The sequence below is a fragment of the Hemiscyllium ocellatum genome, chromosome 37, assembly GCF_020745735.1.
Source record: "Hemiscyllium ocellatum isolate sHemOce1 chromosome 37, sHemOce1.pat.X.cur, whole genome shotgun sequence".
NCBI classification, from domain to species: Eukaryota; Metazoa; Chordata; class Chondrichthyes; order Orectolobiformes; family Hemiscylliidae; genus Hemiscyllium; species Hemiscyllium ocellatum.
This window is the reverse complement of record NC_083437.1, coordinates 28,525,774-28,552,284: the sequence shown is the minus strand read 5'-3', so window position 1 is coordinate 28,552,284 and position 26,511 is coordinate 28,525,774. Positions and strand designations below refer to the sequence as shown.

Below are 26,511 nucleotides of genomic sequence, written 5' to 3'. Positions count from 1 at the left end.
CTCATCTAAAAGACAGTATTTCTGACAATGGAACTTGTCACCTGCATTGCAGTATCAACTCCAATTATCTGCTGGAAAGGCCCTTGAATCCACAACCTTCTTTCTCAGGTAAGAGTTCTATCAACTGAGCCAACAAACAAGCAAACCATTTTTTTCTTTCAATCTCTTTATCAGTCCTATCACTAACTTCATGATGTTAGGAACAATGTAGGCCATGCAGCCTATCGAGCCTCCCCTGCCATTCTAGATCATGTTTGATCATCTTGTTGATGCCATTGCCTGCACTCTCTCTAAAACCTTTAATGTGATTAGGTTTCAGAAACCTACAATCTGATCCTGCTCAATGATTGAATCTAAACAGCCCTCGAGAATTCCTAAGGTTCACCACCCTCTGAATGAAGAGATTTCCTCTTTATCTCAGTATTAAATGACCTCGCCAGCAAGGGGAAAAATCCCATTCATATCCACCTGTCAGTCCTTTAAGTGTCAATGAGATTGTTCTCATTCTTCAACACTCTAGAGTATACGAAGACCCAGTTTCCTTATTCTCTCCTCATAAAACAATCCCACGAGCCCAGACATTAACATGGTGATGCAAGACACCCCGAAGCACAGCGACATTGAGATTAGTGACTGGGAAGAGCAAACTGCCAGTTGTTCAAAGTGCCAACAACTTGTCCATTAAGCTGCTTTATGCATTGCGTTACAATGAGGCAGAGAAGGACAAGCAGCAATCCTGCTGTTTATATCCCACTATCACAAGAAAATCCTGTCAAATATGCCCAAAATTCTGGGGTGGGGGAGGATTGTGATTTGTCCTATTCAGTTGTATTGAGTTCATAAAATAGGACAAATTTCCCTTGCATTTGCTCTTTGGCCTTTTCCTTTCTGATGGATGTCTTTTTTAAAAATCTCTAATGTGTGCAGCATTCTGTGAACCAGGTTAAGAATGTGAATTATTTGAACACTGGGGCCAACAACATAGCTTACTGTGTAGTAAAAGGAGCAAAGATTCTGTCTGAATGTTGTCCCAACAACATCCAAACATTCATCTGAATAAAAACTATTCAAATTATTCAATCATTAATTCAATCATTAACAATAGAGGTGACTCTTCTGAGATTTAGAACTGACTAAGTGCATCTTTATTCTGCATCCAGGCATATAATCTTGTTGCAAAATATAACGTGGACTTGCCTCTATATCCAACCTCCACTGCATTTTTCTGTGCCTCAAATGTCCTTCATGTGATACAGAAAATAAAGGAGAAATAAGTTACAACAGATTTATTATTTAAAATACCAATAGTTAAATTTTTATTTACAAAATAACTTCCGATATACACGTACAAAGTTTCACAGAAACAAGGTTTTCTTTGTTCCATTTTAACAATTCTTCCAAGGAGACAGTCCAATACTCCTGGCACACACTTTCAAAGTCAGAGACTTGTTACATATCCATGAAAATCTCATGTCGGCATTGTCATCGGGAGCAAGAGCAACACTGCTGATTGAAATAAAAACAATGCTGCTCTGTTAAAAAAAACACCCTAATTTTCATCAATTTCCCCTTATCTAAGAAAAGATATATTGCATTGGAAGCAGTCCATAGAGGGTTCACTAGGTTTATCCTGGGAATGGAGGGATATGCAGAAAGGTTGAGTCAGTTGGGCCTTTACTCAATGGAGTTTAGAAGAATGAGAGAAGACCTTATTGAAACATACAAGATTCTTAGGGGGCTTGACAGGTAAATGTAAAGGAGACAGACATTCCTCCAAAGAAAATGGAGGGGAGAGTGTTGAGCATGAATTAATTATTTTTAATATGTAGATATCTAGGGCCTTTGTGGGATTTACACGGACTGATATGGCTCAGGATTTTCCCCTCCTCGAATTGGAGGATTGTAAAGATCCAGACTCTCCACTTGCTGGCTGCACAGTTGTTTTTCACGCATGTGTGTATATGTGTGAAAAGTATGTGTTATCCAACTAATTCACGGTGATTAGCAAACTGAGCTAGATTCTGCCCTTGCTCATGTTCACATATTCCCAGCGGGAACACAGTATAGCAATTATGAGTGAGAATCTTGGCTGCATTCTGATCAGAACCCTACTACCAAATCTGAAGGAGTGGCTGCTCTATAAGAACTACCTTCTCAACCCACTATCTCTGTCTTTCTCTCTTGACTCCTCCCTCTATATAGAGAGAGGAAAATTTAAAGCATTATCTCTAACAGCAAAAGGGAGACACCTTTGGTAGAAGGGAAGTAGTTAGGAAACATTATTCCTCAAGAGCAAGGTGGCATTTCTAATATTGGAGTCTGGGTGATTTGAGGATGTGAATTAACTCCTCATGTACAATGGTGGTGATAGGATGCTGGTTGATTGTCAGGCATCTAAGTGCTCACTATGTCTATGGCCTACACCCTCCTACAACCGATTATTACAAGAAAGGGGAGAAAGATAACATATGTTTGGTTTGAGGTAACTTGACCATTGGGATAGAGTTAAAGGACAGGAATGGAAAGTTGCTGATTGTGTACAATCACCTCCTCCCCAACCTACAATGAGAGGCAGAAACACTTGTGCACTTTGATTGGCTGTAATAATATCAATGAAGTCAATTCTGTGTTCTTTCCTCTCACTGGAAATAGCAAGTCGAGGAGACACAACTTGGCGGTTTTTTTGTAGGATAAGACATTTGGGAGTAAAAATACACGAACAATATTTTACAGTATACAACGATGGAAGGTTGAACCAGATGGAAACCTCCTCATCTCCCCTACCCCTTCCTTTAATGGAAAGGGTCAAATGATGAAGACTCTAAATTTACAACGCTCAAAACAGTAGTGTCTGCATTCATTTAAATGCCAAATTACCAATCGAGTCAGTCATTCAGATGACCCACAAAGCTTTTCCAAATGAAGCCGCATCACCACTGAACATTTAAACACCACACGAGTACCTGTTGAATGACTGAGGCAACATCTTGGGAACCATGGTCATGTTCTACAGTGTCTTCATGTACTGTGAGGTACAGAGATGGACAAGAGAGGACAATGTGATCTCTCTCTCGCCCTTTTCACCCAACTCTTCAATTCAGGTTCACAGATTACTATAATGAACTTACTGCATATGGTGCCAAGTAAGGACGAAAAAGACTTAAAAGTCACTGACATTCTTGCCCTCCTCCCCCCAACAAGAGAGAGGCTATGCTGCTGTCTTTTTAACAGACATTTCTATCCAGAGCTTTTAAGAGTTGACAAAATGTTGAGTTTGTCATCTCCTCTCCTTGCAACCCATAAAACAATTCTTTCAATATATAGAAGAGGATGAGAGTTAATCAACTGTTCATTTAAAAGCCACAATCCTGACACTTAAGGATACCTTTCCTCCTCACGGAAGTAACAAGCTTTGTTCTAAATACTGAATTGCAGGCATAAAAATTGTAAAGGCCCCCTTAAGACACATATTCTCCAAAAATAATCCAAAATTGGTTGTCTATTCTAAACCTTTTAACAGCACCAGTCAAACCTGATGGATTAACCCAGAATATTATCATACACCTCCTGCTGGATTTTAACTCTTTGTCAACCAGCATGCTGTCGGAACAGCCAGACTTGTTTGGGTTTTGACTGCTGTAAAGTTTAAAGAAAGTGTGGAGGGAGCAAAAAGGCATTTCAACCAAAGTAAATATTGTTATGTTAAAAGTGAAAGTGCCGGAAAGTGAAAACAAAATCAGAAAATATTAGATATAGCACAGCAAGTCAGTTGTAACCTGTAAAGAGAGAAGACAGATTTAAGGTACATCCCCTTGGTCAGAACCTACTTTAACAACTCTCAAATTTTACAGAATCATTGTGTATTTCCAACACTATCTGATTTTATTACACTTTAATAAATGGCAGGCCATTAGGTATTGATTATCTATTATTCCCTTCCCATTTCTTTTGAAAACATTAATGCTTGAAGACTTTAACTATTGCACAGGCCCTGTTTATCTGTTGCAGCTCCTTTAGTGGCAAACATTTTAGGGATTGCACCAAAAATGGGGGCGATGGCTATCACTTTCATCGTGGAGACCTTGGTGGATTAAGGCTTTTTAAATGCAAGGGGTGAGAGGTTAAGAGTGAAGGGAATGGAGAAAGGGGAAGGAAAATATAGTTTATAGCAGTCAGCAAGTTCATTCCCCTCCTCGTGCAAATCAACCCCATGCCTCCAGTCTCCCTTGCACTTATTTATTCAGGGTGTGATATCAGAAAGATTGGCTTAATTTGTATTCATTTCTTGGGTTATTCCTGGAAGCAGTAAGGGTGAAGGGAGAGACAGAGTCAAAAAGCAGGCAATTCCTGTGGAAACAGATGCAACTCTCCAAATAAGTGCATCAAATTATTTTGTTTTAAAATGCATTTTTTTTTTATATTTCCACCCTCCCTTGATGCCAGTTCAATATTCTCCTCTCTCTCTCCCTGAAACAAAACAAAACCAATAAAAATAGAAAGACTCAGACACCTCAGTCGAGGAAGTGCTTCCTGCAGCTGATTCGAGATCGGTTTGATCGGCGAATATCGTATTTGGAATCTCGACACCTTTGGCAGACATACACTTCCGGGACATTGGACTTGCGGATTTTGGCACAGGACAGGTGGATCCAGGTGCCACACTCGTTGCATTCAATCATTGGCCTACCAGCAAACGGCTTCATGCAGTAACATGTCACCAAGTCCCAGGAATCATCATCTGTTGTTTCAAGAGAAAGGTCCAAAGATTAATCACAAACCAGATCAACAATAACTTGCATTTACATAGCAACCTTCACAAGCCCTGGATGTCCCAAAGTGCTTTAAATGCAGTGAAGTGCTTTCAGATAATTTCACTGACAAGTGGAAAGCAGCTAATTTGTGCACAGTCACATCTCATGAATGGATGATGACCAAATAATCTATTTTAGTGATGTTGGTGGGTGAATATTCATCAGAACAGTAGAAAGAACTCTCCTGATCTGCTTCAAAATACAGGCCTTAGAAACATTTACGTCCACCTGAAAAAATGCAATTAGGGATATGCAACCCAGCCTGCGACACCCACATCTCATGAATGAGTAAAAAGAAAAATGAGAGGTAAACTCTGGTTTAATGTCTCATTTGAATGAGGGCACCTCTCATTGTGCAGCGCTCCCTCAGTACTGAAATGCAGGTGTTAGCCTGGATCTTGTGGCTCAGGTTTCTGGAGAGGGACTTGAAACTTTTTTTAAAAATACTTATTTATAGGATGTTAGCACTATTGGCTGGCTCACCATTCATTCCCCTTCTCTAATTACCCTTGAGAAGTTGTTGATGAACTGCTGAAGCCTATGTGCATGCATAGTGTCTCAAGAAAGAGTTCCAGGATTTTGACCTTGTGACAGTGAATGACTGAGATAGGAGTTTCCAATCAGGAAGATGTACACAGTGGACAGGAACTTGCACAGATGATATTGTTCCCATGCATCTGCTGGTTTTTACCATATAGATGATAAAAGTTATAGATTTGGAAGGTGCTGTCAAAGCAGCCTGGGTGAGTTACTGCAGTGCATCTTGTAGATGGTACAGACTGTTGCCACCATGAGTCAGTGATGGAGGGATTGAATGTGGAAGGTGGTGGATGGGGTGCCAATGAAATGGATCACTTTGTCCTGGATGGAATCGTGCCACAGTCTGTGGGTTCATATGTGACGAATAACTATTTGCAAGAAGGACTGGAGGATTACCTGAAGTTGTATTAAGGATAAGTCAGGCCAAATTTCATAAATAAGTTGAGAGGAGTGCAAGAATTTTTGATGTTGAAATAACAGACAGATAAGAACATGTGGACAAGGTGAAGCTTGGTGCTTCTCTCTCGAGTTAACGTAGATCTAAACACTTCACTTTCAAGTTGCGTATTCACTCATGTCCAAGGCCATCAAATATATCTCAGTTCATTTTTACTCCCTTGTTTGACCATTTGGCCAATCTGTTATTTTCCTAGCACTTCTCTGGTGTGGAATTTTGCTTATTTGGAACTAGATTGAGACTAACCAAAATAATTTCACAAAGGAAAATGAGAACACACAGGAACGGGTGGAGAACATTCAGTCCCTCAAAACATGTTCCACTACTCAAATATCTCAGTTAATTTACTCTTTACTCCATTTCTCTGAATAGACTTGAACCAGAATCTTTTGACACAAACAAAATCAGAAATTCTGAGGAAGGGTCATTGGACTCGAAACGTTAAATCTGTTTTCTCACTAAAGATGGTGCCAGACCTGCTGACTTTGTTTCAGATCTCTAGCATCCACAGTTCTTTGTTTTATTTCTGAATCTATTGACTCATGTTTGAAATTTTCCACTGACCCCAATTTCACAAGCTTTTCAGGGAAAAGAGTTCGACATTTCTACTGCCCTTTGTGTGAAATAGTGTTTCCTGATATCAACGCCGAACAGCTTTTTCCCATTTTAAAAAAAATGTTCCTTATTCTGGACTACCCCACCACATGATGGTGAGAAACTATCAAAGTATTAATTATCTTAAACACCTCATTAAATCACCCAATCTTTGAAACTCAAGGGAGTACAGCTCAGTTCATAAATATAAAACCATAAGACATAGGAGTGGAAGTAAGGCCATTCTGCCCATCGAGTCCACTCCGCCATTCAATCATGGCTTATGGACATTTCAACTCCACTTACCAGCGTTCTCCCTGTAGCCCTTAATTCCTCGAGACAACAAGAATCTATCAATCTCTGCCTTGAACACATTTAGCCTCCACTACACTCCGTGGCAATGAATTCCACAGGCCCACCACTCTCTGGCTGAAGAAATGTCTCCGCATTTCTGTTCTGAATTGACCCCCTCTAATTCTCAGGCTGTGTCCACGGGTCTTAGTCTCCTCACCTAATGGAAACAATTTCCTAGCGTCCACCCTTTTATCTTGGATAAATATATCTTGGATAAATATCTTGGCTTTCTCAAGCTATAATACAATTCCTGCAATGTTTGTGATGTGAAAATGATCTCTGCTTAGCTGCCTAATAATCTGCAGTCAATGAAGAATTAATTTTACCTGTAACTGTAGGTATTCAGTCATACAAATCATGGAAGTCCTAGGTAACCTCATTGCTGCTGTATTTGCTGATCTCAGCAAGAATGGCTTTGGGAGAAAGTACAATTGACTTCAGAACCTCTTGGATGAGAGAGAGGCAACTCTCGTTGGAAAGCAAGTGTAAAAATAATAGCTGGATAAAACAATCTTAGATGTGAGTCCCCACATTTGGTAGCAACAGACTCAAACCCCAAACATAGCACCTCAAGGAGTAGAGATGTGGAAATACTCTTTAAAATGTCAGCTCATGAGAAAATACAATGTGTATTTAATCCTCAATTATTTCAACGGTAATTCTTTAATTCACTGAGGTGTACACCATGTAATGGAGCTAGTATGAGGTAAGTGCGATAGACAGCGGCTTTTCTCAAGCTTGGGATTAGACAGCGTTTGATACAGGGAGATTGGCCACTTTACCATGGTGATTAGGTACATATGCAAGGTTGTGAATATTGTTGCAGGAATATCAATTAATTGTTGGTGCACTATGAGAAACAGATTCATAGATTCAAGACATTATGGCCAGGTTGTGAAGATCACTGTCCCTTTGGACAGTCCTGGAGATGGTCTTTTGCCTATAGTCCTGGTTGTCACATGTATATGACGAAGGGCTTATGCACGAAACGTCGAATTCCCTATTCCTGAGATGCTGCCTAACCTGCTGTGCTTTGACCAGCAACACATTTTCAGCTGTGATCTCCAGCATCTGCAGACCTCATTTTTTACTGTCACATGTATATCACCAATGCTGTTGGTTATCATCTAGTTCTGACAGTTAGAAACAGTTATAATCTGACACTAGTACTACCAGGGCCAGCTTTGGTCATCACAGGTCAATCAATAATATATTCTAAAGAGACCAGTCTCTAATCCTATTTGTTATAATCCTCATTTACCATGCAAATTACAATCTGTATGGATGATTAAAGCTATATCATTGGTGACTGTTCTTTTAATGGCTTAGCTGAGAACAGGTGGCTCTGGGCATAAAACCAATCAATACTGGGAGAGTTGTAATCCATAGGATTTAGGCCCACACAGGAAAAAGGTATCTTAGCAACTGAGACATAAGGGAGCGCACAGAGTCTATGAAGTGCACCATGTCAGTTTCTCTTGAGACACCTATCAAACTGCTGCAGTCCATGAGAGGTAGGAACCCATTGACCCAGCAACAAATAGTTTCAGATGTTGTGGGGTTGGGAGAGAAGCTCTTGCTGGTAAGTATTCCCATACATCTGTTACCCTTATCCTAAGTGTAGAGGTCATGCGTTTGGAAGGTGCTGTTGAAGTAGCCTTGCTGAGTTGTTGCAATGAATCTGTCACATGGGGTTGGGTTTAGGATAACACACTGTTACCTCTGTGCATTGGTGATGGAAAAAGTGAATGGTGAAAGTGGTGGATAGGGTTCCAATCAAGTGGTTGCTTTGTCCTGGATAGTATGGAGTTTCCTTGAGTGCTTATGGAACTGCACACCTCCAGACAAGTGCAGTATATTCCATCACACTCTGGACTTGTGTCTGAAAAATGGTGAACGAAAATTGGGGAGCTGGTGAGAGTTGACTATTAACATTCCAAAAATTCACTTACCAGAATCCACCATGATATCTTCATCATTCCCAGTTGTGTCCACGTCTCTGAACACAACCTGCTTTCCTTGACGGAATACAGTCCTCTGTCGTTCTACTTTCTCACATTTTATCGTCTCATTCATCACATTTGCCGCAGTAGCTGGCAGAGAAGAACTGTCCTGGCCTGTGCATGGAGATTCTGAGTGGGGCTGTGGAACAAGGGGCTGCTGAACCAGAGGTTCCAGAGTGAGGGGCTGCTGAACACGGGCCTCTGGAGCAAGGGGCTGCTGAACGCGGGCCTCCGGAGTGAGGGGCTGCTGAACGCGGGCCTCCGGAGTGAGGGGCTGCTGAACGCGGGCCTCCGGAGTGAGGGGCTGCTGAACGCGGGCCTCCGGAGTGAGGGGCTGCTGAACGCGGGCCTCCGGAGTGAGGGGCTGCTGAACGCGGGCCTCCGGAGTGAGAGGCTGCTGAACGCGGGCCTCCACAGTGTGCAGCTGCTGAACACGGGTCTCTGGAGTGAGGGGCTGCTGGATGCGGGTCTCCTGAGTGAGGGACTGCTGAACACGGGTCTCCGGAGTGAGGGGCTGCTGAACACGGGTCTCCGGAGTGAGGGGCTGCTGAACACGGGTCTCCGGAGTGAGGGGCTGCTGAACACAGGTCTCCGGAGTGAGGGGCTGCTGAACACAGGTCTCCGGAGTGAGGGGCTGCTGAACACAGGTCTCCGGAGTGAGGGGCTGCTGAACACAGGTCTCCGGAGTGAGGGGCTGCTGAAAGCGGGCCTCCACAGTGAGGGGCTGTTGAAAACGGGCCTCCACAGTGAGGGGCTGCTGAATGCGGGTCTCCGGAGTGAAGGGCTGCTGAACGCGGGTCTCCGGAGTGAGGGGCTGCTGAACGCGGGTCTCCGGAGTGAGGGGCTGCTGAACGCGGGTCTCCGGAGTGAGGGGCTGCTGAACGCGGGTCTCCGGAGTGAGGGGCTGCTGAACGCGGGTCTCCGGAGTGAGGGGCTGCTGAACGCGGGCCTCCACAGTGAGGGACTGCTGAACGCGGGCCTCCACAGTGAGGGACTGCTGAACGCGGGCCTCCACAGTGAGGGACTGCTGAACGCGGGCCTCCAGAGTCAGGGGCTGCTGAACACGGGCCTCCAGAGTCAGGGGCTGCTGAACGCAGGCCTCTGGAGTGATGGGCTGCTGAACGAGGGACTGCTGGGCAAGGGGTTCCTGAGAGAGATGCTTCAGGAAAATCGAAGCTGTTGTTGTATCCTCTGCTCCATGGACAGGAGACAATACACTGGTTTCTGCGATGGGGTCAGGTGGCTCCTGCTTGCTGACCTCTTCAATCTGTGGTTCTTCTAGCTTTAGGCGGTCATCCTTTGCCCTCATCTCACGCCTCCTTTTCACCTTGTCGGGCTTCCTGCGGTTGAACGGGGGCAGCATGAAGCTGCCTGATTTGTGGTGTTTCAGAAATGAGTACGGCTTGGCCTTTTTGAAACCGCTGAAAGTCTTTCTGCCTTTATTGGTGTTAGGGACAGACAATGGGATGTCCCAAGGTTCACTCTCCACGGTACTGCCTGTGCTGTTGGGAGGGCTGGAACTGTTCCGCAGAGGCACCTCCTAAAATGCACAAAGATAACAGGTAAATAAGCTGCTGCAGTTTCCCCTCGCAATGTGTCGGTGGATAATAATCAATGATACCAAGTGAACAGCATTCTTGACTTGAAGTCAGAAACTCACGGGTTCAAATGCCACATCAAAGATTTCAGCATATAAGACATGAGAAGTTGACCTTCAACCCATCAAGTCTGGTCTGTCTTTCAATGAGATCATGGCTGATCTGATAATCCTCAGCACCACTTTTCTGCCTTTCCCCCAGAACCCTTGATTGCCTTACTGATTAAAAATCTCAGCTCTAAATATTCTTAACATGCTAGCCTTGATAACCCTCTGTGTCAGAACAATTCCACAGATTCACTACCGGATGTGATTGAAATGAGGGCTAGATGGATCTTATTGATGATGAGATCCTTGATTGGGGTTGTTAACCTGGGATAATCAGGGAGCCTTGGCTGACAGATATAAACAGGAGGGTTTGCTTTTGTTTGCACTTCAGTCCTACACTCCTGATCTTTGGGCACCCGGTATGGAGGAGGGAGGGCAGGTCTGAAGACCTCCTCGTGGGTCTGCTCCTGGGCCTGGCCGAACTGGCCATAAACAGGTCCAGGCAGCGGGCCGTGGAGAGGGTCGTTAGGGCCGACTGCCTGCCCCTCTTCCGCGGTTACGTTAGAGCCCGGGTGTCTCTGGAAAAGGAGCACGCGGTATCCACCGACACCCTGGAGTTCAGGGAGAGGTGGGCGTCGCAGGGAGTGGAGTGCATTATTTCCCCCTCCAACTCTATTTTGATTTAATCCCTGCCCTCCCCTTCACTGTTTGATCACACAGCATTGCCCTTTGATGTCACTGCTTGTCACTGGCCACTCGGGTGTTTCTTTTCTTCCTGATGGTGGAAACCGAATAAAGATTTGTGCACCTTGTGTCTTTCACTGTGTCTCACACCTGCAACACACACAGGTGCTGAGGAAAAAAATAAGCACTCCCGCAGTTAGGCGGTAGTGTGGGGGTTTAAAAAAAAAACAGGAGATCCAGAGTCTTCTCAATTTAGGGGACTGACTCTGTGCTGGCTGGTGTTATAGTCAGTATGTTACTGTTAGTTTCTGCTTCTTTTTTTGGGAGGGGGAAAATCTGATTCCTGAACTGGCTGAATTATTTAGCCAGTTTGTTAACTGGCATTCCTTTAGTGAGCACTGATTGTTAAACTCCTGATGCACACAATGTGTTTCAGGTGTAACTCAGTTCTCATTAGGGGATTGTTGTTTCACTGGCTGGTTACAGCCTGTGTGTTACTCTTTTTGAGAAAAGGATAATGATTTTGTGGTAGGGCTTAGCCTTTGGATTCTAGTTTTCTTTGTTTGTATCTTCACTTTGTATTGGTGTTTGGACTGAGCCCTTGCGGAAGACATACATTTTACCAGAGGAGCTGTTCCTGTGGGGAGGCCTAGCCCTGGGATTGGGCCTCTGAAGATTGAACACCTGTGTGTGTGTGTTGGGAGGTGAGCACTTGCTGTATCCTGGAGTTTGGGAGAAAACCTTTCCTTTGGGAGTGGACCAAACCAATGTGAGTTAACTGCACCTTTACAATATACTGTGTTCCTGTGAGTGGTCCTGGTTTTCCAAGGCCGGGCCAGGACTCCATGGAGACTGAACACCTGTGGGGTGTGCATTTGCTGCGTTCAGGAGTGAACTCTGCCCTTGGTTGCGGACTCTGTTATTAGTAACGGACTCTGCAGTTTGGAGTGGACTCTATTTCTGACAATGCACATTGTATACTGGAGTGGACTCTTCCTGGAAATGGATTCTGTATTTTGAAGACTGTATAAATTTGGACCGTGTACCAGAAAGGACTTTTTTTTTGGTAATTAACTGTATTGTGATGTTTCCTGGGTCTATCACCTGCACTGTCTTGCGTGTGCCTGGGTCTACCAGGCCTTACTGTGAGCTGGGAGGCTCATGGGTTGTCCTGAAAGCTGTCACCCCGAGAGCCGGAGGATGGGTAAGCCATCCTGCGAACCTGAAGGTTGGTAGACTGTCCTGAAAGCCGGAGGGGATGGGTAGGCCACCCTGATGCCAGTCGCCCCGAGAGCCAGATGGTGGGTAGGCCGTACTAAGCACTGTCGTCCCGAGAAGGGGTAATCAGGACGGGCTGCCCTGGAGGTGGTCGAAAGGTGTCAGAGCAGCCCAAAGCCAGAAGGCGCGTAGGGGCAGGCTGAGATCCGGAAGGCTTGTGGGTTACCCTGCACGCTGTCGTCCCTGGGAAGCGGACGGACTGTCCTAGAGGTGGCCGGAAGGTGTGCTGGGATAGCCCACTGGCCAGTTGGCGCACCAGGGTGGGTGAGAGCCCAATGGTACGTAGGAGCAGACAGAGAGCCAGAAGGCGGGTAGCCGTCCTCAGCTCTGTCACCCTGGGCAGGTACCGGGGCGGGCTGCCCTAGAGGTGGTTGAAAAGTGCTGAGGATGGTTAGTGAAGCCGGAAGGTGGGTCAGCCGTCCTGACCGCTGTCACCTCGGGCGGGTCTTGGGGCGGGCAGTCCTAGAGGTGATCGAAAGGTGTGTCAGGGCGGACCAAGAACTGGAAGGGGCATAGGGTGGACCAAGAGCCAGAAGGTTGGTAGAGGCGGGCTGCCTTAGCGTGGTTGGAAGGTGGGAGGGACAGGGGCTTGCTGAGTCTGTATTGTCTGCACTTCTGTATGTAACAGTATTGTCTAATATACAAATGTCATTGTCACTATCTTGTCATATGTGGAACTGCAACACACACAGGTGCTGGGGAGGGAGGGCAGGTCTGAAGACCTCCTCGTGGGTCTGCTCCTGGGCCTGGCCAAACTGGCCAAAAACAGGTCCAGGCAGGGGGTCGTTAGGGCCGACTGCCTGCCCCGCTTCCGCGGTTACGCTAGAGCCTGGGTGTCCTTGGAGAAGGGGCATGCGGTGTCCACCAACACCCTGGAGTTCAGGGGGAGGTGGGCGCCACAGGGAGTGGAGTGCATCATTTTTCCCTCCAATTCTATTTTGATTTAATCCCTGCCCTCCCCTTCACTGTTTGATCACACAGCATTGCCCTTTGATGTCACTGCTTGTTATTGGCCACTCGGGTGTTTCTTTTCTTCCTGGTGGTGGAAACCGAATAAAGATTTGTGCACCTTGTGTCTTTCACTGTGTCTCAACCTGCAACACACCCAGGTGCTGGGGAAAAAAAATAAGCACTCCCGCAGTTAGGCGGTAGTGTGGGGGTTTAAAAAAAACAGGAGATTCAGAGCCTTCTCAATTTAGGGAACTGACTCTGTGCTGGCTGGGCCACAGTCAGTGTGATTCTGTTGGTTTCTGCTCCTTTTTTTAGGGGAACCTGACTCCTGAACTGGCTGAATTATTTAGCCAGTTTGTCAACTGGTATTCCATTAGTGAGGACTGATTTCTAAACTGCCTGATGCACACAGTGTTTCAGGTGTGACTCAGTTCTCATTAGGGGATTGTTGATTCACTAGCTGGTTACAGCCTGTGTATTACTCTGTCCTTTTCTCAAAGTAAAAAAAAATGTTAATTTTTGTGGTAGGGCTTAGCCCTCGGACTCTAGTTTCCTTTGTTTATTTTATGTGTCTTCACTTTTTTTTGGTGTTTGGACTGAGCCCTTGTGGAAGACATACATTTTACCAGAGGAGCTGTTCCTGTGGGGAGGCCTAGCCCTGGGATTGGGCCTCTGAAGATTGAACACCTGTGTGGGTGCTGGGAGGTGAGCACTTGCTGTATCCTGGAGTCTGGGAGAAGAGCTTGCCTTCAGGAGTGGACCAAAACCCCTGTGAGTTAATTGCACCTTTACAATATACTGTGTTCCTGTGAGTGGGCCTGGCTGTCCAAGGATGTGCCAGGGCTCCATGGAGATTGAACACCCGTGTGCTGCAGGGTGTGCATTTGCTGCCTTTGGAAGTGGACTCTGCAGTTTGGAGTGGACTCCACTTCTGACAATGCACCTTGTAATCTGGAGTGGAATCTGTTCCTGAGAATGGAATCTATATTTGGACCATATGTGTACCAGAAAGGACTCTTTGTTTGTTTGTTCACAATTAACTCTCTCTCACGTTTCTTGTTGGGCTTATCGCCTGCACTGTCTTGTATGTCCCTGGGTCTGGCAGGCCTTACTGTGAGCTGGGAGGCTCATGGGTTGTCTTGAAAGCTGTCACCCCGAGAGCCGGAGGGTGGGTAGGCCATCCTGTGAACCTGAAGGTTGGTAGGCTGTCCTGAAAGCTGGAGGGTGGATAGGCCACCCTGATGCAGGTCGCCCCGAGAGCCAGCAGGTGGATAGGCGGTTCTGAGCACTGTCGTCCAGAAAAGGGGTAATCAGGACGGGCTGTCCTAGAGGTGGTTGGAAGGTGTGTCGGAGTGGCCGAGAGCCAGAAGGCGTGTAGGGGCAGGCTGAGATCCGGAAGGGCTACCCTGCACGCTGTCATCCCTGGGGAAGGGGATGGGCTGTCCTAGAGGTGGCCAGAAGATGTGTCAGGGCACTCCATGGGCCAGACTGTGCATCGGGGTGAGTGAGAGCTCAATGGTACGTAGGGGCAGACTGAGAGCCGGAAGGTGGGTAGGCCGTTCTGAGCACTGTCATCCAGAAAAGGGGTAATCAGGACAGGCTGTCCTAGAGGTGGTCGGAAGGTGTGTCGGAGTGGCCGAGGGCCAGAAGGCACATAGGGGCGGGCTGAGATCCAGAAGACTTGTGGGCTACCCTGCAAGCTGTCATCCCTGGGGAAGGGGACAGGCTGTCCTAGAGGTGGCCGGAAGGTGTGTCAGGGCACTCCACGGGCCAGACTGTGCATCGGGGTGAGTGAGAGCTCAATGGTACGTAGGGGCAGACTGAGAGCTGGAAGGTGGGTAGGCCATCCTCAGCGCTGTCACCCTGGACGGGTACCGGGGCAGGCTGTCCGAGAGGTGTACGGAAGGTGTGCCAGGGCGGACCAAGAACTGGAGGGACATGGCGTGGACAGAGAGCCGGAAGGTGCATAGGGGCAGGCTGCCTTAGAGTGGCTGGAAGTTGGGAGGGACGGGGGCTTGCTGGGTCCGTATTGTATGCACTGCTTTTTTTTTATGTAACTGGATTGTCTTTTTCTGTACGAATGTCATTGTTGCTGTCTTGTCATGCTTGAAACTGGGATTTGGGGTCTGTCCTCATTTCCCTGTAAACTGATTGAACAGTAGGGTTTGGGGCCTGGTTTTGCTGCTCCTCTCCCTTGTAAAATTGCTGTCTCTTGTATACAGCTGTAAATGTTAACTTTTTTTGTAAACTATTTTGAAAACTGTTTTGTAATTGTTTAATAAAATAAGAAAAAAATAAACAGGAGATTCAGAGTCTTCTCAATTTAGGAGACTGATTCTGTGCTGGCTGAGCCACAGTCAGTGTGTTACTGTTACTGTTGGTTTTTGCTCCTTTTTTGGGGGGGAAACCAGATTCCTAAACTGGCTGAATTATTTAGCCAGTTTGTTAACTGGTATTCCTTTAGTGAGGACTGATTTCTAAACTGTCTGGTGCACAGTGTTTCAGGGGTAACTCAGTTCTCATTAGGGGATTGTTGTTTCACTGGCTGGTTACAGCTTGTGTGTCACACTTTTTTTTGAGAAAAGAACAATTATTGAATTTGTGGTAGGGCTTAGCCGTTGGACTCTAGTTTTCTTTGTCTTTTTTTTTTGTATGTATTTTCACTTTTTTTGGTGTTTGGCCTGAGTCCTTGTGAGAAAATACATCTTACCAGATGAGCTGTTCCTATTGGTAAGCCTGACCTTTGGACTAGGCCTCTGCAAAGACTGACCACCTGTGTGTGTGTGCTGGGAGGTGAGCACTTGCTGTATCCAGGAGTTTGGAAAAGACCTTGCCTTCTGGAATGGACCAAACCAGTGAGTTAACTGCACCTTTACAATATACTGTTTTCCTATGAGTGGGCCTGGTTCTCCAAGGATGGGCCAGGACTCCATGAAGATTGAACACCTGTGTGCTGTGGGGTGTGCATTTGCTGCCTTCGGAAGTGGACTCTGCCCTAGGTTGTGGACTCTGCTTTTAGCAACGGACTCTGCAGTTTGGAGTGGACTCCATTTCTGACAGTGCACTTTGTATACTGAAGTTGAATCTGTGTTCCTGGAATGAACTTTACATTTTGAAGAGAAATGCTAATGGACTCTATGTACCAGAAAAGACTGTTTGTTGATAATTTACTCTGTCATGTGGTTTGTTGGGGCTATCACCTGCACTGTCTTGTGTGTCCCTGGGTCTCGCAGGCCTTACTGTGAGCTGGGAGGCTCATAGGTAGTTCTGAAAGCTGTCACCTTGAGAGCTGGAGGGTGGGTAGGCTACCCCGATGCCAGTCGCTCCGAGAGCCAGAAGGTGGGTAGACTGTTCTGAGCGCTGTTGTCCCGAGAAGGGGTAATCGGGACGGGCTGGTCAAAAGGTGTTGGAGCAGCTGAGAGCCAGAAGGTGCGTAGAGGCAGGCTGGGATTTGGAAGACTTGGGGGCTGCCCTGCACGCTTTCTTTCCTGGGGAAGAGGATGGGCTGTCCTCGAGGTGGCCGGAAGGTGTGTCAGGGTAGTCCATGGGCCGGACAGTGCATCGGGGTGGGCGAAAACCCGATGGTACATAGGGGCAGACCGGAAGGCAGCTGGACCGTCCTCAGTGCTGTCACCCTGGGCAGGCTGTCCTAGAGGTGGTCGAAAGGTGTGTCAGGGCAGACTGAGAACTGGAAGGGGCATGGGGAAGGGCTGGAAGGTGCGTAGAGGTGGGAGGCTCAGGGAGGGGTTTCTGGGGGTCTGTATTGTATGCACTGTTTCTTATGTAATTGGTTTGTTTTATATGTACCTGTCATTGTTACTGTTTTGTGATGATTGGAACTGGGATTTGAGGTTTGCCCTCATTTCCCTGAAAAATGGTTGAATGGTGGGGTTTGGGGCCTGGAGTTTGCCATTCCTTTCCCGTGTAAAATTGCTGTTTCTTTGTATACAGCTGTTAACACTAATTGTTTTGTAAACTGAATTGTTTAATAAAAATATATAAACTGGGGAAAAAAAACAGGAGATATGAATAGAGATTTGTACACTTTGTGTGTCTCACATGAGCACACACTAACATGGGTGCTGGGGAAAAATAAGCACTACCGCAGTTAGATGGTCGTGTGGGGGTAATAAGCCGGAGTGTCAGATATCCCAAAGAAAAAGAAAAGAGAATTTTTAAAAAGTAACTGGGATATTAAAGAGTGCTGGGGAGGGTCAGTCAGTACACAGGGCAGCCAGAGACTGGAAGACCGACAGCTGTCCTGCAGGAAGGCTAGCCAAGGACTTTTTTATAGCTATATTGGATCTGGGTTCTATGCACTGTCTTGTCTGTGTTTGTTACTGTTATCTTTGTGATGAATGGAAGTGGGATCTGAGGTTCCTCATCTCCCTGAAAACTGGTTGAACGATGGCGTTTGGCTTTGCTGCCCTTTCCCCTGTATATAGTGTTTTTTTTTCTTGTGAACTGCTTTCTGCTTTTCCCCGGTGGTAAAATAAAATTACAAGCAGGAGATTCAGAGAGTCTCCTCAGTTGAGGCACTGACTCCAGGCTTGCTGAAGAGAGCCTATGTACTATGCACATTAAATAAAAGGGTGACTTGGTGATGAGACACTGGCCTCTGCAGTTATTTCAACTACCCTCTGGGGAAAACAATCTTCTTTATCTCTTACTTAAATGGACCCTTTACTCTGAGATTATGCCCTCTGAGTTTAGACTCTCCCACATGTGGGGAAAAAAAACCTCACAGCATCTACATTGTCAAGACCCATGAGAGAAAATCTTCTTGAGAGAATCTCAATCTTCTAATGAGCACAGGCCAAATCTAATCAACTTCTCCTCATAGGACAATCCCTCCAAACGTTCAGGCTAGTTAACCCTATCCAATGCCATACATCTCTCCTTAGATAAAATACCCAAACTGTTCACAGTATTGTAGGTGTGAGCCTTTCTAATGCTTTGAATAGTTTTAGCATGACTTCCCTACCTTTCATACTGTGTTCCTTTGAAATAAAGGTCAACTTTCCATCTCACTCCCTTATTACCACTGTATTTATATGCCCGTCTCTTGCGATTCATGGACAAGGAAACCAAGTCCCTGTGTGCTACACCATTCTCCATTTAAATAATGTTCATGCTTCCAAAAGTGCATAACCACACACTTTCCCACGTGATTGTCCATCTGCCAAGTTTTTGTCCACTTGCTTAGCCTTCTGTAGACTCTGTGCCATCCTCACCACTTGCCTTTCCACTCTTGTTTTTGTGCCATCTGCAAACTTGACTAATGTACACTCACTTTCCTCGTCCAAGTCACGAACGTATGTTGTGAATAATTGTAATCAGAGTATGCTCATGTGGAGTTCCATTAATTAGATTGCCATTCTGAAAGTATCTCCCTTATCCCAACTTTGTCTTCTGTTAGGTAGCAAATCCTCTATCCTGCACCAAGCACTCAATACCATGGGCTCTGTTATGAGGTAGCTACATGTGCAATAACTTGTTGCCTTTTGAAAATCCAAATATATTATCTCTGCTGGTTCCCCTTCAACTATCCCACTTGTTACCTACTCAAAAGAATTCTAAGAAATATCTCAGGTACGATTTACCTTTCATGAAGCCATGCTGACTTTGCTTGATTATGTTACACATTTCTAATGTTCTGCTATTACATCTGTTATAACAGTCTCTAACATTTTCCAATGATCAATGTTATGCTAACTAACCCACAGTCACCTGTTTTTTTTGGCCTCCTTACCTTTTCAAATAAAGGTATTACATTGGCAGTTTCTGGGCCCTTTCCCAGAATAGAAGGCTTTTTGGAAGGTTACTACCAGTGCGTCTATTAGCTCTCTAGTTGCTTCTTTCATCAATATCCTTGATTGTAATTCATTCAGTCCAAGGATAGACATTTGATAGAGATTATGTCTAAGGAGAATCAAAGTCGACACTCTAGGGAGGTACTAAAGGATTGGAGCACCTGCATGGATTTTTTTTCTAAATGAGGAGGCTTTATGAACCCTCTCATGTGGACATAAAAGATCCTGTTGCACTTTTTAAAACAACAGATGATTAGGCGAGTTCTCTCTTGTATCATAAGTTAATATTTATTCCTCAACTGGAAAAAAAACTTTGTTTCTTGAGCAGCTAATCAATAACCTTGTTGTACTTGGACTGACCAAAACATTTCCTGCATTACAAAATTGGCTGTGAAGTGCATTGTGACATCTGGAGGTTATAGAAATGTACATTTTCTCCTCTTTTTTTAAATAATTATCTCCACCCACTCCTTTATACAGCCTTAGTCAACGGGTGACCCCAAACAGCTGACAAAATCTGTGAAAATGGAACATCCAGACACAACTGAGTTTCATGGAGTCAAACAGAAAACTTGTTTGATCAAAAGTCTCTGGTTTTCTTTGGGAATTGGCACATTCTAAGCGACATGCTTGGAATACCACAACATTAACAGGAAAACAAGATGTTCTACCCATAAACGGGATTGAAATAAGAAACAGATTACACTCAACTATTTGCTCAGTGTAACAATATGAGCCCAGAAGCTGACTGGAGAGTGACTGCTTGCTGTTTTGTAAACCAAAACATCCAGCCCTCAAAATAATACATGTCTAGAAAATGGGAGGAGTGGGGGGGGGGGGTGAACATTTGCCTGTCAAATTCAGGTCAATGATGCCCTTTTTAAAAGAAGCCTTCCATTTCTCCCCAATTGGACATTGTTACAGAGATGCCATATCTGGGTGATGTTAAAGGGCCTCTGGTGCTGATTTGAAGATTGTTGCCAAGTGAAAAATGACCCAGGAGAAAGTGAGGACGACAGATGCTGGAGATCAGAATCGAACAGTGTGATGCTAGAAAAGCACAGCTGTTCAGGCAGCATCCGAGGAGCAGGAGAGTTGATGTTTGGGCATCATTTCTGGTGAAGGGCTTATGCCTGAAACATCGACTCTCCTGCTCCTCAAAAGCTGCCTGACTGACTGTGCTTTTCCAGCACAACACTCTTCAAAAATGAAGGAGGTCAGGTAGAATCATGCAATCTTTTCTCCTTCTCCCATTCCAGATTCTCTCTCCCCTTATGCCCTACGTGCATAGCTTCGATCAAAAGCATGCAAGTTTTGTTATACATCCTTCCTACCTTTAAGGACACTGATTAGCACACTTAAGGAAAAGTATCTGCGTTTCTCCTTCATTTATCACCTTCCTTTCCTTTCCAATGCTAGGGTACAGGTTCCTCAATCCCAACTCCTCATTGTCACCATCACCAATAGTGAGTGCCAAGCTCATATTGCCCTAATTGAAGTGTCTCAAACCTATGAATTATGACTAACTTATGCAGTCCCTGCTCCACTAGTTTGTAGGATCCTGGCTGATTTGATCAGTGGTAGGTCAGACTGTGGTTAATCAGATCAGCCATGAACTTATTGAACAGTGGAGCTGGCTGAAGAGGGTCTACTCCTAATTTGTATTCAAATTAGTGGCCTTCACTTTCCTATCTACTCCCATACCCATTGACTTTCTTGTCAACCAAGAATCTATCTAACTCAGCCTTAAAAACATTAAACTGACCCAGCCACTATTCTGCTGAGAAAGAGAATTTACCCAGACTAATGACTTTCCAGAGAAAGATATTTCTTTTAGCTCTGACTAAAACGAAAGGAATCTCCCAATTCAAACAGTGTAACTGATGTTCCTATGAGGGGGGGGACATCCTTTTGGCGACCATAGTTAATTTCTGGCAATCAGGAGCAAAGCCAGAGTTAAATTCTCCCCTTACTAGAGACCAACTGTTATGCCCCTGTTACCCACCTGGCCAAGACCTGTTAATTGAGCTTGGAAAATGAAATTACAGAGCGTAGAAAAAAACAATTTGACCCTCAGCATCTGTATTGTCTTTTTGAAAAAGCTATCTCATGCTGGTTACTCCTTCCCCTAGCCTTAACATTTCCTTCTTCCATTAGCCCCAGCCCCACTGTTTATCAATTCTCATTTAAAAGAAAAATCACAATTGAACCTGCTTCCATCATCCTTTCAAGACATTGTATTCCAGATCACCAATCAAACCTGAGAATTTCCAGGTCAGTTCATCACTGAATAAATGCATTGAGCCACTGAATGGTGTCTGTCACCAATGTTGGAATTGAAATTGTGACACTATCCACATTATTTATGTACCATTTTCTACAAATTGAGCAGGAAAGATAGTTACTTTGTCAAACTGCAATATGATAGAGAATAAAAATTGGGAGTTTGAAGCAGTTGAACTTACTTCTTGAGGGTAGGGAATGTAACCAGCATAAACCAAGACAAACGTGCAGAATTTATTAAAATCTTCGACTGTCCTACACCTCTTATCTGTTGGAGTATAATCCTAGGGAGAAGGGAGAGCAAAAGAGAGTAAGGTTAGATGTGAATTTGTGCAATTGGTACAGACAAACCCACCACTGTACTCTGGTCATTGGTATGCAAGTTAATACTGCTTTATGATCACTAATATTGCAAAGCTTCAATGTTTGAACAGTTTTGATTAAAATCAACTGGTTTCTACCATCATCTAATAGTAAAGTAGTGGATTATAGGGATAGTATGACTGGGAGAGGTGGGATTCTTGCATTGTCATCCCCAAGATTTCAGTGATGTTTAGTAGTAGATGAAATTTTTATCCTCCTTGCAGCTAAGTAATACAGGGATTCTGTGTCTATGGGCACAGATCTGCCACTGTACGTTTACTGAAAACATTCTTCTGAAGCTGTTTTCCTGTGTAATACAGGTGTAGGTCCACTTTTGTTTGTCATTTATATAAATGATTTGGATGAAAATATAGGAGGAATGGTTAAGTTTGCAGTTGACTTTTACCTTTTTACCAAAATTAGTGGTATAGTGGATAGTGAAGAAGGATATCTAAGATTACAAAGAGATCTTGATAAATTGGGTCAGTAGGCTGAGGAGCAGAGATGGAGTTTAATTTGGATAAATGTGGGGTATCACATTTTGGTAACACAAACAAGGGCAAGACTTGTACAGTAAAACCAAAAAAACTGCAGATACTGTAACTTGAAGCTAAAACCAAAATTGCTAAACTAGCTCAGTGGGTCTGGCAGCATCTGTGGACAGAAATCAGAGTTAACATTTTGGATCAAGTGACCCTTCCTCAGAACTGGTGGTAAGGAATAAACGATAGGTGGGGACAGAGCCCAAAGAGAGAGAACAGTTGGATGGACAAAGGCGTGGGTAACAATCTGGCTAGGAGGGTGAATAGCTATTAATGGTGACTGTTAGTGGCTAACAATGAGTTGTGTATAATAGCCGACTAGGTTAAGAAAACCTGATATGTGGGTTTGGGATAAGGACATGGGAGAGTTCAAGCCCCAAAGTTATTGAACTTGATATTGAGTCCAGAGGGCTACAGAGTCCCCAAGTGGAAAATGAGGTGCTGTTCTTCCAGCTTGCACTGAGCTTTGCTGGAGTAGTACAGCAAGCCTGAAACAAAGATGTTGGCCAGGGAATGATTGGTACTTTGAAGGGACAGACAACTGGCAGCTCGGAGTCATTTTTGCAGACAGAATGTAGGTATTCTGTGAAGCGGTCACCCAGTCTATCCTTTGTTTCCCCAAGGTAGAGATGACCACTTGGTGAGCAACGAATGCAGTAGACCAGACTGCGTGAAGTGCAGGTCAAGTGCTGCTTCACCTGGGAGGTGAGTTTGGGCCCTTGGATATGGCAGAGGAAGGAAGTAAACAGGTAGGTGTCATGCCTTCTGCAGTTGCAGGGAAAGGTGCCATGAGGCTGTGGTGGGGTGTTGGGAGTGAAGGCAGAGTGGACCAGGATGTCCCAGATGGTACTGTCCCTGTGGAAGGCTGACAATGGAAAGAAGGGAAACAGGTGTCTGTGGTAGCATGTCACTGGAGATACCAGAAATAGCGGCTAATGATCATTTGGATGTGGATGCTGGAGGCCCTGGGTAGTGTTGTAGAACAGACAGAATTAGGGGTTCAGGTACAGGAGTCTTTGAAATTTGCACTCCAGGTAGACAGGGTGATTAAGAAGACGTTTAACACACTTGCCTTCATTGCTCAGACCTTTGAATGTAGGAGTTTGGATGTCATGTTCAGAATGTACAAGACTTTGGTAATGCCTCTGTGCCATTCTGATCATCCTGTTATAGGAAGGATATTATTAACCTGGAGAGGGTTCAGAATAGATTAACCAGGATGTTGCCGAGATTGACAGGTTTGAGATATAAAAATAAACCAGAAAGGCTAAAAAAGCCCACTACCTTTTTCACCATAGTGTAGTAGGTTGAGGGGTGACCTGAGACAGGTTCATAAAATCATGGGGCACATAGATAAGCTGAATTACAAGAGTCTTTTCCCTAAGGTGGGGGAATTCAAAACTAGGAGGCATAGTTTTAAGGTGAGAGGAGAAAAATTTGAAAAGGACATGGGGGCAACTTTTTTTTAAAAACACGGTGGTTTGTGTGTGGAATGAACTGTCAGAAATAGTGGCAGACGCAGGTACAGTTACAACATTTAAAAGATATTTGGGTAAGTTAAAAGAACAGTAAAAGTTTGGAGGGATATGGGCCAACACAGGCAGGTGAGAATAGTTTAGTTTAGTTAGCGTGGACTGGTTGGACCAAAGGGTCTGAATAACTCGATGATTAGTTCAGTGTTTATGTACACAGAGGTCTGTCACGGATGGCCAGTCAACAATTTGAGCACTGAGTCTCTAATTTTTCAAGATTTAAATCTAATTTTGGCCCATTACCATAGACACTGCAGAACAAAGAAAAGGAAGGCCTTGTTGTTAGTCATAGTGCTCAATAGAATAATGTGCAGCACTTTGCACAGTAGAAATTTTGCAAAGATTGGGCAAAATCTTTCAAATTAACGTCTCTTGAGGAACACTGATGAGGCAATCAATAGTTCCTGGCAACTGGGCTTTATATTAGAAAATACTTCAGTGCAATTCTTAGGTAAAGGGGACACACAACGGTTTGTTTACCTGCCTGAACGGTCTCTTCGGTTCTGTTGCCTCCTGGTCAGATCAGGAGCTGAGTGTCCGATTTTACTTCAGGCACCAAGCCTCCGGACTGACTATATCCTACCCAGCACCACATTTTACTGGTGAGTAGTTAAACTGCCTGAGAATTTTGCTCAACAGACGGAAATGGGATTACTGTAGGCGAGGGTGCAAGGGGCTGAAGGTCGGAGTCTGGAAAACTTGAACGCAGGCGATACGAAAACAGTTTGACCTCTGCCACCTAAACCCCGATAGTCCACCTATTCGCCGGAATTGTCAGCTACCATTCACTTCAAGCAAGGTAGCGCGTTTCACCCATTTGTGGGGAAAAAAATAAGTCGTCCCACTGATCAAAAGGTAGGGCTGTTGTGGCAATCCCTCTTTCGGATTTTACAAATATCCCCAGGATTGAGCTGCTCGCTGTTAAAGCTCAGTTTGATGTATCTCGGATAATCCACAGTCCGGGAAGGGGGAGGAGGGGTCCATCTACCCAGAATACAACATCCCCACCATTTAACAAAGGGAACGATTCATTCTGTATAATTGATACATTTTACTACCAGTCAAACCTTTCCATTCAACTATAAATTAAAAGGCTTCCTCGCGGGACACGTTCGCGTAGAGAAACATTATTTTTTTAATAAAAATTGTTTTTTTAAAAGTAAAAACAATCTGGGTTTAATGAAACCGAAGTGTGCAGGATTAGAGTTCGGGGCAGACGTGGAGGAGGTCAAAAGAGGCGCGGGACGATTAATTAGGAAAATAAAATTCCTTTTTGAGGAAGGAGGGAAGGATGGGGGAAAAAAAGGGACGGGTCAGAGGCAAGATGGCGAATATTCATCACTAAAAAACACACACACACACACCGGGATTGGCGATCCCTGAAGAACAGGCAGGCAGCAGACTCTTGGAGGGGGAGGGAATTTAAAAAAAAGGACAGCACTGATTGAAAGGGGAAATGTCCCCCCACCATCCCCGCAACAATAGATTGCTAACTTCGAATGGGAGCACAGCAAGGCGGCCAGACACACATTTTAACACAAACTCATCTGCTCTGATTAACAAGGGGTCTTAAAAATTACATACAGGTATGGTAAATTGACAAGATGGCGCGACGTATATAATCGGACCCCTATGGGAATGAAATTGATCCAACTGTCGACTAAAATCGATCACTTTTAAAAAAAACAAAAATCCAGTCTAAATTCCGACCATAGGAAGATTCAAGGACCTTTTTAGAATTAATGTCATAGAATTACCTCCGAGTCGAAAGTTGAGGGCGATGAAGAATCCATGTCTGTAACGGAGAGGAAAATAATTAGTTTTTTTTTCCCCTCCCCTGAAGAGATTTGAGGGGGAGGGGAGAGGAGGGGAAGGAAGGGAGGGAGGGAGAATCCAAGGCGAGATCTGTTCGAGTTCAGGCAGCCGGCAGAATTCGCCACAGAGAATATGGAGGCAGATCAAACTTAAAAGTTACCAGCATAAACCCAACCCCAGTCCTTCCCTCTTTCCCCACCCGCCGATGTATAAATATCACCCCAACATTAAACGAGGATTTAATCGGGGTGGCAGCTTTTATGCACATTTCGCAAACCTGATCATTTACACTTGGAAACAACGAGATCAGACTGGCGGGGGTGGAGGGAGGGGGGTTACAATGTTAAAACAGAAATCTTCCGATTTCAACACACAGAAAGCAAGAGTTTTCAGAGGACTGAAGTAATAAACTGACGACTGATAGCCGCATCGACATTGCCATCTCTCTCGGGATCCGAGAAATTAACAGTGAAAGACACAGAACACGCCTTCAATTAATTGTTTAAAACACACAAATAAAATATACGTCTTCTCAGCCTGACAACTGCCTAAATGTATCCGAAATAAGTCTCTTCCGACCGAACAGAAAGAAAGTTATTAATCATTTAAACGCAGCATTTAAAACGAAGAGAAAAAAAATGTAGGGATCTGAAGCCCACCTTGGAAAGACTCTCTGGCGACACGATTTGTCATTTTGGATAAAAGGTTCATCCACATTCGAGGCTCGACTGTAACGGTATTCCTCCAGATTTAATCGGTTTCCAGAAAAAAAATAATAATTAAAAATAAATTGATACCTTTCCCCGCCGAATGATACACTGTAACAAAATCCTGATGTCAACCCTT

General features: G+C 44.7%; 1 protein-coding gene across 1 annotated transcript; it reads right to left on the bottom strand.

The window, feature by feature from the left end:
• Positions 1–1,198: 1,198 nt before the first annotated feature.
• phf13 (PHD finger protein 13) lies at positions 1,199–26,475 on the bottom strand. Its single transcript, XM_060852234.1, has 6 exons — positions 26,325–26,475; positions 25,608–25,645; positions 21,596–21,697; positions 8,709–10,299; positions 4,511–4,738; positions 1,199–1,241 (listed from the first exon to the last, which is right to left on the bottom strand). Exons 1-5 carry the CDS (start codon positions 26,380–26,382, stop codon positions 4,512–4,514), a joined length of 2,016 nt encoding a protein of 671 aa, XP_060708217.1. The 5' UTR covers positions 26,383–26,475; the 3' UTR covers positions 1,199–1,241; position 4,511.
• Between the last annotated feature and the right edge of the window lie 36 nt (positions 26,476–26,511).

Coding starts and splice junctions, on each gene's coding strand:
- phf13 (XM_060852234.1), bottom strand. CDS start 26,382: ATGTGGATGAACCTTTTATCCAAAATGACAAATCGTGTCGCCAGAGAG. Junction 25,646..26,324: donor CGCCAGAGAGTCTTTCCAAG/GTGGGCTTCAGA, acceptor TCTCCGTTACAG/ACATGGATTCTTCATCGCCC. Junction 10,300..21,595: donor ACATTCCCTACCCTCAAGAA/GTAAGTTCAACT, acceptor TGTGCATTTTAG/GAGGTGCCTCTGCGGAACAG.